The following is a 15,961-nucleotide window of genomic DNA, read 5'->3' as shown; positions in this document are numbered from 1 at the left end:
GTCATATCATAATGTTCAATGTTATCTATTAGCTTGACACTTTTTTCATTTCGTTTCACTTAGCGATTCAGGGCTGGAGCCAGGCTAGCCCTCTATTGCAGTGGTTCTAGAACCTTTTATGTCTGGGACCCTCAAAATCTATTTGGCCGCAGACTACAAGCTCACAATATGCGACGCGTTGTCAGCTTGTACATAGGCTATTTTCACTACTTCCTAAATGTGTTAGAATCTTCTATCTATCTATCTATCTATCTATCTATCTATAAATGCACCAAGTCTCTGTCTGTCTGTACGTACGTGTGTAGGCTAATCCACGTAACTCGAGAACCGTTCGCCCCACCGACTTCAAATTCAACACAAGCGTTCCACACCACCACAGGGGGTGCAGTGGCCAGTGTCGAGTCGGTCGGACCCACGATTTTCCAGAACCGCCCCAAAAAGGCCTCTTCCCGGGTCTGGACAGGGCCCCTGCCCAGGGTCTATATATGGAGCTGGCCTATTATGACATCATTCTGGCATCTGCATAGATTCCATATTTGGGCATGCCTGACAAAGAACTCCATATATGGAGGTAAAAGGGACACAGACATAATATCTGGGTGGGGCATGCATTTCCAACTTGCATCCTTCCAAGTACGCCAGTGCCCAACAGGCACCACTGTAGAGGCTCCAACGCATAATATCTGGGTGGGGCATGCATTTCCAACTTGCATCGTTCCAAGTAGGCCAGTGCCCAACAGGCACCGCTCTAGTTTATTGAAATTAAATTAATGAAAAAAATATATTTTCTAGTTTTGACATTTTTGAAAATCTTTTTAAATAATTCAAAAATATATATATTTATGTGCAACCCATACAAATAAGTCGGCGACCACAAAATGGGTACCGACCCATTGTTTGGGAAACACTGGTGTATGTGTACAGTGGTTTTCAACCTTTTCAGGCTGTGACCCCCAAAATAATCATGAACTGGGACCCCCAACCCTGATAAGCACTTGGTATGCAGGAGTTGAGGCATACCATTTTGTTGGACTCTGTTTCACAGATACATTTTGTGAAAATAGCCGATATATAAGCTCACGTGAGCTTGTAGATCGGCTATTCTCACAATTCTTGCCTCTTTCTTATATTATTTGACAATTTGGCCAGTGTTTGACCAGGTTTATAGGATAGTTTGTTGATTACTTTTGATGCAGTAATGGTCTCTCTTTTCTTCATTTTTTGTTGAAGTTTTATAACGGTCTTTAAAGGTCCTTAAATTGTCACTTCACTGTCATCTGGGGACCCGTCCCCCTGCACCCCCAAAATCATGTGGGGAACCTCGGGGTCCCGGCCTACAGGTTGAGAACAACTGGTGTATGACATCACAAAGCTTCTGCAATACAGTAGTCAAGTGACTTGGAGGCGTTGTGATGGTGATACAGTATATATAATATATAGTTATGCTGTGGTTTTTGCTTTGTACAGTTTGCTTTTAAATTGTGGATTTTCTTTTCTGACCTGAAATGTACTGTAGATTTTGCAATATTTTATATTACAATAATATTGATATCGTTTTACTGTGAATAAAAGTATTTCTAGAAGCAATTGAATTTTAGCATGCCACTATGTGATGTACAGAACAAAGAAAAAACATGTTTTCGGTAGTTCATAAAATTTAATTTGATGCTTTTGGACTTATGACACACAAAACACGATGGACATCGATTTTTATTTATTTTGTCATGGTGTATTTATGTACAATTTTTCCCACATGTCTTATTCTTTTGAAAAATATATATTTGTTTCTTTTCTCTCTCTCTCTCCTCTTTTGAGCAGAAGGAATTGTCTTTTACATTCCTAAATAAAAAAAGTGGACTGAAACTCAGGTGTGTGTTCTAAAGTATGATGACTGTTGACCACGCCCATCCCCGGTCCAAACAAATTCACAGTAAAAGTAGTAGAACCGACTGTTCACAACCTGCAGTGATTTTGTGCACATTTGTAGCTGTGTGGCTCTTGGGTCCATTCAACACAGATGGGCCACATCCGAAATTGCACAAATAATCCGTAACAACTACAAATAAGGTAAGAAAGCCTTCTAGTCTGAAATTCTCCTTTAAACCCCAGCTGTGCGCTCGGACCGGGAGTGACAGCCTCCTGCTATTCATTCCTATGGAAGTTCCTCGGTGACGTTTTGAAGCACCCGGAAAAACGCTCTACACATTTTTTCGACCAAAATTTGGTGTCCAAAATGCGGAAGTGATAATGAGGGCTCAATGTTAAACCACAGCTACATGGGGTGCAGCTGGGTTAATGTTAAACCACAGCTACACGGGGCGCAGCTGGGTTAATGTTAAACCACAGCTACACAGCTACACAATGCAATGCGGTAGTTGCCCGGCTTCTATGAAAACAGCTATAGAGGGTATACGCGTGACATTATCATCAAAGTTATGCAGGAATGCCTACTGAGTGGCAAAAACTACTTTCTGGCCTCGACAGCCCATACATCCAGAAAAGAAAAGTCCTATTTGATTGCATTAAACAACTCGATGTGCCATTCACTTTAAGCATGCGCATACCCTCTATAGCGGACTCCAAAGAACAGAACAGTCATCGGTAATAACTCTCCAATTTAAGTGTAAATATACTTATACGTTTCATTTGCTCTGCGTTATATTAAAAACTCACTCCATGGCATGGAATTATGTAGTATGTTCAAAGTGAAACCCACTGTTTGTAGATACCAAACAGTGGGCTGAAAATAGCATATTGTGTAGCATATTACATAGGGTTTCGGACGCAACAATGTTTTTTTACCTGGACTACTTAAGCCCTATACCTTTTCGTATAATGAATAGCAAAAATAGCCAAGCGTAAGCTTTTTTTTTTTTTTTTTTTTTCGGTTTTGAAAACTATTTTTGAGCATTGTGAACATGCTTGAATGTTTCAGAAAAATCTTTAAAAGACTTCAAGAATTAGGGATATTTCCAACTATAATGACATGCCCAAAATAGGGACTCCCATGGTTAAATGAGGTTAAATTAGACTACACCCCCTGCTCAAAAACAGTGAATAGAATATACGTAACTTCCATACTTTTCCAGGCATAATGTGTATGAAATGAAAATGATAAAATGTTACACGTAATTAAAAACTACACAAGCTTACATGTTTCATATTATATAAAAAAAAGACGTTTTGTGGGTCTTAAAAAGAGCAATTCAGCATAATAGGACACCTATGTCTGTATCTTCATCAACTTTCATTTACAGTACCCTCACTTAATCTCCATTATGCTCCGATGTTGAAAATGTGGAAACAATCAACTTAAAATTCAATTCAATGCAAACAATCAACTTCAAATTCAATTCAAATTAGGCTAAAAATAACAATGTATCTCAGAAATGTTACACTCAGTATTGTTGCTCTTATAAAGACATTGCAAATGAAGGCATAAAGCTACGATTCAGAATTATAAACAATAACATGTCTTCTACTGCCATCAAGTGTCCAACCATAGCAAACACTTTCTTACTTCCATCTCTTTATCCACTCACAAACACACAGAAAGTCTTTTTTGTCTACCTGGAGGCCAGGCATGACATTTTGGCATTGCAACAGCAACACTAATGAATTTGGAAATTCAACATTCAAGAGCCAGAGGATCAATAGATAGAGCATAGCGCTGAATAGCTCTGACAGAGACCCTGGAAGCATATTACTTACCCAAATAGTTACTGAAAATAGCCGATCTAAAAACTCACAAGCTTATAGATCGGTAATTTTTGGAGCACAACTCCTGTGCACAACTATGTATAACCAAGTCTTCAGGCTGGCACAAGGAAAATATATAGTAATTCAATTCATTGCAGAACAGAACTTATCCTCTTGTTACAGAAGATTAGATCAGTGACACAAAATTTGAACCTCTCACATACATACAGTAAATTCAGCCAGTATATCTCCTCCAGAAAGAGTACGATACTCTGTTAGAAAAGCACGAATGAGGAAGATCTATGTGTGTGCTGCATGATCTTTGGTTCAGGTCAGGGATATAGATATTTTTGTGGCACAATTTCTTTAGGAGAAAACATTTTGATCGAGAGTGGAAAACCACATTATGTGCCTTGTGCGTTACAGCCGGTGTCCCATTCAACCATCTTCTTTGCACATCATCCAGTCTAGCATTTCCCAGTGATGGTCGATGTCCTTCAAAAGGACAGGGGCTGACAGAGGTCCATCACAACCTCTTAAACTCACTGTGGGTGTGGGATGTGTCCATGTTTAAAAGTCCTTTCATTGTCAGCATCAGAAATGCCAGCAATATAAACCCCTCAATTCAATATATGATTACAATAAGAAGGCCCATAGATTATACTGTATGACATAGGCGTCTGACTGAGCTTTGCAGTTCAGGTATTTGGCTACATTTGGATTACTTTGTTAGAAATAAGATCACATTTAGTGAAAACTGGACCTACAGGGTTATACTTTAAATGTGCTGTCCCCTACCCGACAGGATTCAAATACAGTATATCATGACATTTCTTTTCATTTCATATTGGACTAATCTTACACTGGACTTGTCTGAACGGCAAGCAAAAATATAAAACGTTCAGCAAATGAAGTGGAAAGAAACCTGACTACGATGGTGTTTATTCCATAGAGGTGGGTGGTAGACATGGAATGCAGCCTTGCGTGAACCTTGACCTCTGGTCTCCAAGGATTGTCCCTCTTCGTAAAAGTAAAATGAAGCTGCGACTACTACGGAGACCGATCTGGGGATAGGTTTTTGTGTGTGTGTGTTTCCCTCAAATAGGCACGGTGGGTGAAGGAGATCTGATAGTGACTTCCCTTCATGAGCCTCGGAGAAGTTGATGTCAAGGTCATCATTTTTATAGGTCAACTTGTAAGGTCAGCATTGCTGCATGCGGGTCAACTGCTCGATCAGGCCCTTGAAGTCAATTCTGTCGTCGGGGAGCTTCTCCCAGCACCTACGCATCAGCGCGTACACCTGTGATAAAAAACAAACCAATAACATGACGTTCTGAATGCTATTTCAGCACTATCATTGTCTTAGCTCAGGGTATCAAACGAGCGGCCCGAATGGGTCCAATCCTGTGCACGGGATGATTTGGTGAAAAATTTGCTGAAATTGAACTATTCATGAACGAGAAAGGAAAGCTAATGTGGGGTCCCTGCAATGAAATAATATTATAATCAATTGGGGTCTGCAGCCAAAATATTAACTTAAGGGGTCCTTGTCATGAAAACATTTGAGAAGATGGAGCATTAATGCTTACTGGCTCAGGGCAGTTCTCAGGGCAGGGCAACCTCCTCCCTTCCTCCAGAATCTCCACCAATCGCGTGAGAGTCATTCGACCATGGATTGGACCAAACATATCAGAAAAGCGCTGTGCAGGGGAACAGACAAAGATGTGATTTATTAGACTTTTTATTCTTGGTGTGCATCAATTTATTATTTACTTGATTTAATTGGTTATACAAAAAAAATCACAAAACAAAATAATAGATTCATGTTCGAGTATATAGATTGAACCAATATTTTATTATAGAATGAAAATAGTAGTGTGGATATAACATTTCTTCTTGGTGTTCGGCTCTGCTACAATTAGACAGCAATCATTCAAAATTAAGAGCAGGGAGATAGATATACTATTCCCTCTAAAAGACTGGCACTATGTGTGTGTGTGTGTGTGTGTGTGCTGACCTGCATTGGACCGGAAGCAGAGTCACAGTAGGTGATGAGCTCATACATAGTCACACCGAAGGACCACACATCTGAAGCCTTGTAGAACTTGCGGCTCGTCAGACACTCTAGAGCATACCTAGAACACACACACACACACACGTATGAGTTCATGCAACACTTCACATCTTTACATGATGGAGTATACAGTACCCCACACACACACACACACACACACACACACACACACACACACACACACACACACACACACACACACACACACACACACACACACACACACACACACACACACACACACACACACACACACACACACACACACACACACACAAACCCCTGTGACATGAGGAATAAACAGGACCCAGTCGATCATAATAATTGTCAATTTCATCACAACACGATTATGACCATTTGTGACCAAGTCCACTCTGAAGAGGTTAAAAGGCCCACTCCCTTCCTGTGCAGCTGTCTCACCAGAACACAGGGCTGTCGTGGTCTTCCTTGACTTTGTAGTAACCCTCATTCTCCTTGATGCTCTTGGTAAGGCCGAAATCTCCGATTTTCACCGTGCTCTCATTCTCCACCAGAACATTCCTGGCAGCCAGGTCCCGGTGGATGTAATTCCGTGATCCCAGATAATCCATTCCCTTGGAGGAACGGACACACCTAGATTAGAGTTTGGTAAATACTGCGATACGTCTACGAAACGATCTTTATATAGGATCTCATTACTCCCTTTCCCTGATTTGTGAATCAAAACACCCTCTTTACTGAACAACAATATTTTGCTTAGAAACCATAACTAGCATTATCAAGTTCAAGGTCAAGGTTTCTTTATTTCGTCTCCCGAAGGAGAAATTTGTCTTAGACCCCAAGGACCCGCCAACATTTAAATACCACACACCAACATACCTAGTACAAAAGAGGGGAAGAACATCACCTCAAAACCTTCGACCCCTACCCTGTCTGCCCTCTGCAAGGACTCTGTTAATGAGTGTGATTGACAGAGGGACAAAGGAATGCTTGTACCTATTATATTTACACGCATGGACCTCGTACCTCCTACCTGATGGCATTAGCCGATACTCAGGGTATAGTACCCTATTTACTCATAGGGATCCTATGAGTAAATGATAACCCACCTTTTGACAAATTAAAATTACAAATAAGAAATGGAGTGAAAGGGCAATTATTGCCTCATAATAATCATAAGCAGATTTGATTTAAATTGTGGCCAAAGCATTTCAGTAAAGTCCAGTTCAGTCCAAATAAGTATTACTTTCTATTCCATAGCAGTTGTGCTAGTCAAGTTTTTTGATTTAATTTGGTTTAACATTGAATAGATCAGCAGGTTCACAGAATGTTTGTGAAGGGCTTATCACTAAACATAAGAGTAAATGACATTTCTTTCATTTTCCACTTTCTCTCATGTACCTCCTGTAGTACCTCCACGTACACATACTGTAACCCAATTGGAGAAACACGAGTTCGCAAGAAAGTTTAGCATTAGTACAATTATTTTTCTAAGCCATTAGATGGAGGACAGGAACATCATCAAAAGCTAATTTAAGAAATGTATTGAGAAAAAGTGTTGCTTGTGTGATTAGTGGGGCCTAGTGGGGGAATATTTAATCAGGCGATCTTTGACAGTAGAAATTACATAATGATGTGATGGAGGAAAAGGGACTGGGAGATAGAATGGATAAAGATAATTCAAGAAACACAAGATGTAAAAATAGGCCCATTAATGGCCCATTTGCGCTATAAAATGGGATTTATCGTGAGTACAGTACTTGAGTAAATAAATGTAGTTAGTTACTTCCCACCACTGGCTTAGACCCCGTTTAGACTGAGACGATCCGCAGTCAAACCGCATAACTTTTTTATCGTTTTGCCCTTTCATCTACACACTGCCGACCAAAACGTTGAATGAATCCGTTCGTTTTTGAAACCGGGTCCCAGAGTGGGACTTTTGCGCCACTGTGTGGACGTCCGAATCCGCATATTTCCTGAACCGATGACGCAAGAGCCCACATGTGTTTTAAGACGCATGCACCACCCCCGAACAATAATAAACAAAGATGGCAGCACCCAGCGTTGCATTTGTCCTGCAGCAAAATTTACTGCTCCTACACACCACCACCATTGGCAACAAGTGGACATGGGAATAGCATTCTCCTGTCTGTTTTTGTTTACATCGGAGCGGTTGCAGTGTTGCCAGATTGTGTGAGAGAAATAAGCAACCATGTCTATGAAAACAACCCCAAAAGCGACCAGCTTATTTGAGAATAGCAGTTCTACAAGTTTGCGTTCGGATCGACGCGTTGTGAGCTTGTTGATCTGATATTTAGGACACAGAACAACAAACAAACTTCTGATTGACCAGATGACAATAAATATATTCTTTTATTATCTCTTTTCTCTTACTGTAGATAACCAAGTGTTATATTTTTTAATTAGAATACTTTTGTTGTATTTTTATATAGTCCAATCATGTATTTAGGAAAATCTATACAATCATGTCCTAAATGTTTTATTGTAGTCTATCTTGTAGCCTCTATAGGTAGCCCATTGGGCTACTTGCCTCATCCAGGCACTTTCCCTTTTCTGTATTTTTGTATGTTTCATTATTTAGTTTTTATGTGCTAAATAAAATAAAATAAAATCATAGGAAACAAGACCAAATAATCAACTATACACTTAACAAGCCAAAAAAGAAGCCCAAAGTTGCTTATAATAAACAGACATGGCAACACTGGCATCATGTCTACTTCTCTCTTTTTGGGGCTTTGTGCCAGCTAGTGCTACAGCACCACCTACAGTCTGGCCATATATACTACAGGCGCATTCAGGGCCGGTTGCAGTTTTGGTTGTTGTAGTGTAGACAGATAGGTTAATTGATTCGATTAAGTGTATACGGTAAACTTTTTGACACCGACTCAGTGATATCTTTTGAAACGTCTCTGTCTAAACGGGGTCTTAGATACAAGGCTGTGATACCTGGCAGATCTGAACAGCGTAGCTGATCAGAGTGTTGAAGCCCGTCTTGTTTTTGTTCCGAGGGAGGTACTCCTTCAGACTGCCAGCTGGGAGGAACTCCATGATTAGCTTGATAGACCGACCACCTACACATACACAGTAGACACACAGAAAGGCAGTCAGACATAAGACTGACCATAATACAATAGAGATGATGCTCAACATAGAGAATAATTTATGTGTGTGTGTGTGTGTGTGCGCGCACGCACGCGTGTGTGCTTGTGTGATAGAGAGAGAGTGAGTGAGTGAGTGAGTGAGTGAGTGAGTGAGTGAGTGAGTGAGCATGTGCGCGTGATAGCTCCATCTCACCTTCCTCCTCACATATGCCCTTGTACTTGACAATGTTCTCATGGTAGAGCTCTTTGAGGATGCCGATCTCCCGCCGCAGGCTGTCGCTCTGCTGATCCTCTCCCAGGCTCTCAGGCTTCAGGGACTTGACGGCTACATACTCTCCCGTTTTATCTCCCCGTGGATCATAGCGACACAGCTCCACCTTGCCAAAGTGTCCCTACAAAGGATCACACAAACATTACTAGACCCGTGAGAAAAAACACACGCTTAAATAGTTGCCAAAAAGGTCCTGAGCAACTATCAAGAATGTGCAAAAAAACAGCCAGCAAAGGGTAAAATGCTCCCCAAAAAAGGTCTCTGTGACACACTGTGGCTGCAATCTGCATTCAAAGATTTTCATAGAAGCTTTGTCATTGTTCGATTTGCCTGTCTATTTCCTGATTGGTTAGTTATTTCGATCGGGTTTTTTTTTCGACCAATGACAAAGCTTCTAGGAACATATTTGAATGCAGATTGTGGCCCCTAGATGTGTCACAAAGTTTTACTCTTTGCTGGCTGTCTGAATATCAAAAAGAAAAAAAAAGTCATTTTGACATATTATTGCTTATAGCTACTTTAATCTATACTGTAATGGAGTAGCAACCTAGAACCTTCAGTTTATAAACCCTTAAAGGACCACTTTTCAACCTATCTTCATATAATTGGTCCTCACTAATGTTCATGATAAAATGGCACAAATTTCTAATCGGTTTGTGTCTCATAGGAAGGCTGTGGGCAGTTCAGAAACCCGTCCACCAGTGACATCATCAATGGGGAATCCAAGCAAATAGAAATGGCAGGCTTTTTATTCCTGAAAAGTTGCAATGCGATAACGGAAGCCATCGTTCTCACGATAATAAAAATCTAAATATTAAAAAACATTATCTTGTTTTTAAACATCTGCCTAATGATGATGTCCCTAGTGGATGGGTTTCTGAACTGCCCACAGCCCTCCTATGAGAGACAGACTGAGTAGAAAGAAATTGTGGTATTTTATCATGAACATTAGTGGGGACCAATTACATGAAGATAGGTTGAAAAGTGGTCCTTTAATGTTTCGCTTGCGCCACACTGGCACAGCAAACGTACCTGCAGGGAATTAAATACTTGACCATTTAGATTTTAGGTGGAGAGTAAAAGACAGAACATGTTCCTTACTGGTCTTGAAAAACCTTTGGTTTACAAAGCACTGTCCTTTCCTCTGTGCTACAGAGATTTGGAAGACAGTTCTTAATCTCATAGGACACACTTGTGCATTTCCAGAAGTCCTTCCTGTCAACTGACTGGTTCATTGTGTCCACAACGCCGGGGAAAGACATCTAAATCTTTATTTTCAATCAAAAAGCAACCATAATTGAATGTGTTTTGTCCGTTTAGGTGGAGAATGAAAGACAAAATGTTCATTACTGGTCTTTCTTCTGTGCTACTGAGACATGAAATACACTATTCAATAAATACACTTGGGACAACAAAGGTCTTATGCTCTTTTCATTTAGAAGTGGACAGAAAATGTTCCGTGCACTTTTGCGTTTAAACATCCACGTCGGGAAAAGACTTCTAAAGCTTTCTTTTCAATCAAACCGCAAACCGCATTTTCTGGCATACCATTGAGTGAAAGATTAGATGCAGCGCAAACGGATATATATTTTAGTCCGAGCTCAACCTTTTCCATGTCAAGGACCCCCGGAATTATCTGTATTTGGCCGCGGACCCCCATCTGAAAATATGTTGTTCCAGAGACCCCCCCAGAACCAAAGATATGAGTTAAAAACGTTCACTGTGACAGAATATATATTCAAAGATTTGAGACACATTTTCACGATTTAAAAGAAAATAGCAGATCTACAAGCTCGTAGCGCGGCACCGAGAGGTTGTAGATCTGTCATTTTTCAATAGCTAAAGTATAACATAATGCTTAAAACACTTGAGACACGGTTCCCGTCCTGAATGGATGGATAAATAATGGATACATTATTTTACTAAATAAAAGGCAGTAGTTATGCGGTACCTCTCCGAGGTCTCTGATCTTCTTGAGGAATCTCTTTTCAAACACGGTGGGGTCCACCTCTGAGTCTCTCTCTATGAGGATGATGGACGGATCTGAGCAAGAAGGAAGGAAACACAAAACAAAGTGAGTTTAATTATATATAATATAGTCATTTCCAAGGGCATTTTGAACTATGTGACATGGCGATAATCATGTGATGATTGACGACATCACGTCCGTAGGTGCATTGTCCTAATTGTCCATAAGCAAATCTCACGACTGAAACGTTTTGTCAGGCCAAGTCCCAATCTCTGATTTGTGAAACAGTGTGACAATGTGTGTCAAAATTATGATGTTTAGGTATTATCATTCTAAACCCAAGTTCCTGCTAGTGACAGAACTGTAATCAATGGCCAATAGGTTGCACGCAGCACTACTCAGAAAAGTCTGCTTACTTTGTTTAACTATTCAATATGCCATTGCACAAAATCAATGTGCGACTCATGACATCAAAAATAGTAACCACTGAATGATAATGCTTTTGTGACTTACTGTACATGTGCGCAAGACATTTGTCAACATTTATTTGAAAAGGGCCTCCTCAGAAAACATAAACATTGCAGAGAAATGGCTAGGACATTCTAGGATTTTAACATTAGAGGATGAGAAGACAAAGCTGCAGTGAAGGTGCTTGCCTTGCTATACCCAGTAGTAGCCACCAGGTGACAGCACTGAGTCTGTTATGTTGCCAAAGGGCAACATAACAGACTCAGGGGCCCCTCTAAGGGGTAGTTCACTGAACACAAACCCAGTGAACTTCCTCATACACCAAGTCAACAACTTGTCTGTACAGCTTATTTACCAACTAGATACTGTACGTGAGAAGGGAAACAAACAGCATAACAAAACATGTTAAATGTGAAAGGAGCCTTGACTTTCTTTTTTTCCCCCACACATGTACCCGTTATTTATTCTATTCTCCCTTTGTTATAGTGTCCAGCCCAGCCCCACACATCCTTTATTTCCATACATTTTTCATTTTTACTTCTTATACAGAATGACTGCAATATAATTTAAGGCCCAAAGAACTTTGTCAGCAGGGGAAATCAAGAATTGTATTGTTGTATACATAGAAATGTATCCACACACACACACACACACACACGCGCACGCACACACGCACGTGTTAGCAAATGACAGCCCTGTGCACACTGCACAGCATTGGTGCAGGCTTGCTTGAGAGCAGACGTGGTGAATCCGTATGCAAAACACCTAGTTAGCTAGCAAGATTTTGCTTCTGCACTTATGGGATGAAAGGAACTAAGGAAGTACTTTTTCTTAGTAACCACTAACGTCAACCAGAATGTAAAATGACAAATATATTATAAATTGAGGTAATAAGTTCATTCTAAATACATAGTGTACTGTATACTGCTGCACCTTCTCAGCTCTCTGTCATCTACCTGCTAGAGCAGGGCTGGGCAACTTTGACGATGGAGAGGGCCACTATATTTCCACACTCGCTCCCTAGGGCCATATATTACTGTCGTAGCAAAAATAGCCGATCTACAAGCTCAAAACGCGTCGCAGCGCAACGCGTTTTGAGCTTGTAGATCGGCTATCTTTTTGCTATATTCGAATTGAAATCCTGAAAATGAACATTTGTATGTAATTTCAAATGCCTTTAATTATACTTGTGTTGAAGCATTGAGCTACTAATTTAGACTGAAGTAATTAAAGCGGGTCATGTTTGCATGTTGTGGAGTTGTAAACAGCTGAAATCAATATTATATCAGTTTTCTGACATTAACCTGAGGGCCACATTAAGTGAAGGTGGGGGCCGCATGTGGCCCCCGGGCCGCCAGTTGCCCACCCCTGTGCTAGAGATACATCAGATGATCTCTGTGATACAATATATGTAATCCTCAATCAGTTTACATCTCATGTAGTGTTTCAAATATAGACTTGGGGCCCGTTTGAACAAACAAATAGCTTGAAGTTTAACTTCAATAGTAACCTTGCAACCGTTTGGTTGCAAGGAATTGCATGGCAACCCTTTGGCGTGGTTTGGGCTTTAGACTTAAAAACTTCACAATCTTTCATTAGCAAAGAAATGTAATTATTTTCTTGTGGCAATGGTTTCACTTTGGAGAAAGTAAGACAATTAAAACAAAAGGAATTACACACCGCATCGCACACATAATGCACTGCACATGACCACACACACACAGTACGTACTCTGCTCCTCCAGCCTGTCTATGTCTCTGACGATGGCCAGAGAGAAAGGCCTCCTCAGAGGGTCATAGTGCATGCAGTCGGTCATCAGTTTAGCCAGCTCTTTGCAGTTTGGTGTGGCCAGCTGACACTCTGCAGTGTAGAACATCTCTTTCTGCGCGCACACACACACAGTCACACACACACACACAGTCACACACACACAGTCACACACACACACACACACACACACACACACAGTCACACACACACACACACACACACACACACACACACACACACACACACACACACACACATTAAAGCTTCAATCTGTAATTGGTATGTCCTACCAGGGATTATAACCTGAGTCTGAGTTTCTACTGCTCAGGCAAGAGTATATTGTGTCAACATAGTCTACCACAGTGGTTCCCAACTTGGTACAAGACTTGAGACAAGTCCATGTGTGCCTTGGGATTACACATTATTATTGAAATATATACAACTAACTATACAAAAGTTTCCAGTATCCAGTTTCCACATGATGCAACATTTTTAATATTTGTGAAAGTATGAAATAGGGCTTAAGTGGTTAAACCTTTTATTTGGTAAATACTAGGGCATTCACTTCTAGTCATTTTTACTAGTTGCCTAGTGTACTAGTCGACTAGTTGTTTAACTACCTATTATGCTTTTTTACCTTTTTTTTAAATAAATATTTGTACATTTAAAAACTGTGTACATTGGTGACTATAACTATAATCTATCTGATCTTGAGGCCTACAAAATTGGGGGAAAAAAACAACCTTTTTTAAAATGTATTTTGATCAACTAGTCAACTAGTACCAACAAGGTCGACTAGTGGATTTACTAGTCGACTAGTTGCTTAATGCCCTAGTAAATACAAATAAGAGTGATAAGAGTTATACCAAGTGTTATTAGAGGCTATTTTTCTATGGTTACAGGCGTTATGACTTACACTTTGGTGTGCTTTAGGCACAAAAATATTGAAAACCACTGGTCTACCATACAGATGGTAGAAAACCCCATTTTATACATTAAAATAAGCATTTAATGCAGATGATTGGTATGGAGAGAGGAGAGTTGAGCTGTGGGAAGGAATACAGAGGCTGCTGAAGGTAGATAACATAGACAGAGTGAAAGGGTGTGAGATTAGAGTTGAGAAGACGCGATAGTGAAGAGTGTACCTCAGTGAGTTTCTTGTCCTTGAGGGGTTTCTCTCCGTTGTAGCAGATCTCCCACATGGTGGTCCCGAAGCCCCACTTGTCAGCTGGGATGCCCAGATTGTTCGCGTTCTTCACGCACTCTGGAGCGATCCAAGGGATTCGGTCCACTCGCTCTGCAGAGCCAGGAAAACTCACCGTCAGAAAATCTCATATTAGTTCATGTACGCATCGGATCCATGGCGCACTGAGAGCCTTTTAATCCGCTATTTTTGGCATCCGACAACACTCTTGTACGACAGAGTACAGTAAGCATATTTGATGAGACACAAGCTCAGAGTCAGACTGATACAAATATGCCAGTTTCTTAGAAATATTATATAAATTCAAATAGGGATGAACTGATCATCAATGTATAATATAACAATTTGGATATCGATATTTGTTTATTTTGTTTTTGTTATCCCCCTTTTGTGCCTGGGATAATCAACATACCAACATAGCCAGCACAAAATTGATGCGTCACATGCGTCACAAACATCGGCCACTGCCATCAGTGAATGTCACCTTATTTGCTGCTGGAAGTCAATAAGGGGAATATTGCCATTTGCCTGATACCAATACACATACAACATTCTTGATTCCTTTTTAGGCTAAAAACTAAATAAACAATTGAAATAACAGCAATCTGGAGAGTGACTATGGGATACAAGTGCAATGTTTTTACGTATTTATGAGTGCCGTTGCAACTAATGTGATCAGTGGTTAACAAAGACCATTTCCTGTCCTCCAGTGCTTTATGGTGATGTGGTTATGGGAAACACTGCATCTACTCTGCCACATGACTTGGGGGCTGTTACAGTTTATAGTCTACTCTCTAGAGTAGATTCAGTCCAAAATACACATCTACCAGTTGAACTGCAATGCTAACGTGGTTATAAAAAAAAGAAACAACCAACTGATGCTTTTTAAAATAGGAATAAAAAATGCGCGCACGCACGCACGCACGGACGCAATGTTACAGCCTTAACATTGTACAATTATGTTGCATATCTATTGTATGGAGACAATTTGAAATAAATATATAAAATAAAAATAAGATTTATGCAATGCAGCAGAAGCTTGATGCCTCCGGCTGTGAGCCAAGATCTTCCCACAAAGCCCCAACTAACAGGAATAGAATACAGCACTGTGCCTGGAACACAGGCAGACCTGTTGACTGACAGATTGTCTGACTGGCCACGAAAACCCCAAGCATCAACTGACAGGAATATACAGTGCTCTACTGCCTCGACTCCACCATGATATAACTCCAACTGACTGGAATAAGGGAGTATATACAGCTCGGGAAACAATGTCTGACCTGGGGTACGCTTAATGGAAGGAGAGAGGGAGAGGGGGGTGGGAAGAGAGAGAGAGAGAGAGAGAGAGAGAGAGAGAGAGAGAGAGAGAGAGAGAGATGGAGAGAATCAAGAGCTAAGAGTGTAA

At 40.5% G+C, this 15,961-nt stretch overlaps 1 protein-coding gene across 2 annotated transcripts in view; it reads right to left on the bottom strand.

Annotated features, from left to right (window-relative positions):
• Positions 1-1,692: 1,692 nt before the first annotated feature.
• Positions 1,693-15,961, bottom strand: part of jak1 (Janus kinase 1) — a 42,428-nt gene continuing 28,159 nt past the window's right edge. For both annotated transcript variants that reach the window (XM_079504938.1, XM_079504939.1), the window contains exons 17-25: positions 14,498-14,649; positions 13,314-13,464; positions 11,097-11,188; positions 9,068-9,266; positions 8,720-8,844; positions 6,194-6,366; positions 5,717-5,834; positions 5,289-5,399; positions 1,693-4,999 (exon numbers count right to left, since the gene is read on the bottom strand). In XM_079504938.1, coding sequence (XP_079361064.1) covers positions 4,901-4,999; positions 5,289-5,399; positions 5,717-5,834; positions 6,194-6,366; positions 8,720-8,844; positions 9,068-9,266; positions 11,097-11,188; positions 13,314-13,464; positions 14,498-14,649 — 1,220 coding nt within the window. In that variant the 3' untranslated portion in view covers positions 1,693-4,900. The remainder of the gene's footprint in view (positions 5,000-5,288; positions 5,400-5,716; positions 5,835-6,193; positions 6,367-8,719; positions 8,845-9,067; positions 9,267-11,096; positions 11,189-13,313; positions 13,465-14,497; positions 14,650-15,961) is intronic.

Source organism: Electrona antarctica (assembly GCF_951216825.1).
Source record: "Electrona antarctica genome assembly, chromosome: 7".
NCBI classification, from domain to species: Eukaryota; Metazoa; Chordata; class Actinopteri; order Myctophiformes; family Myctophidae; genus Electrona; species Electrona antarctica.
This window is presented reverse-complemented; position numbering and strand designations above follow the sequence as displayed.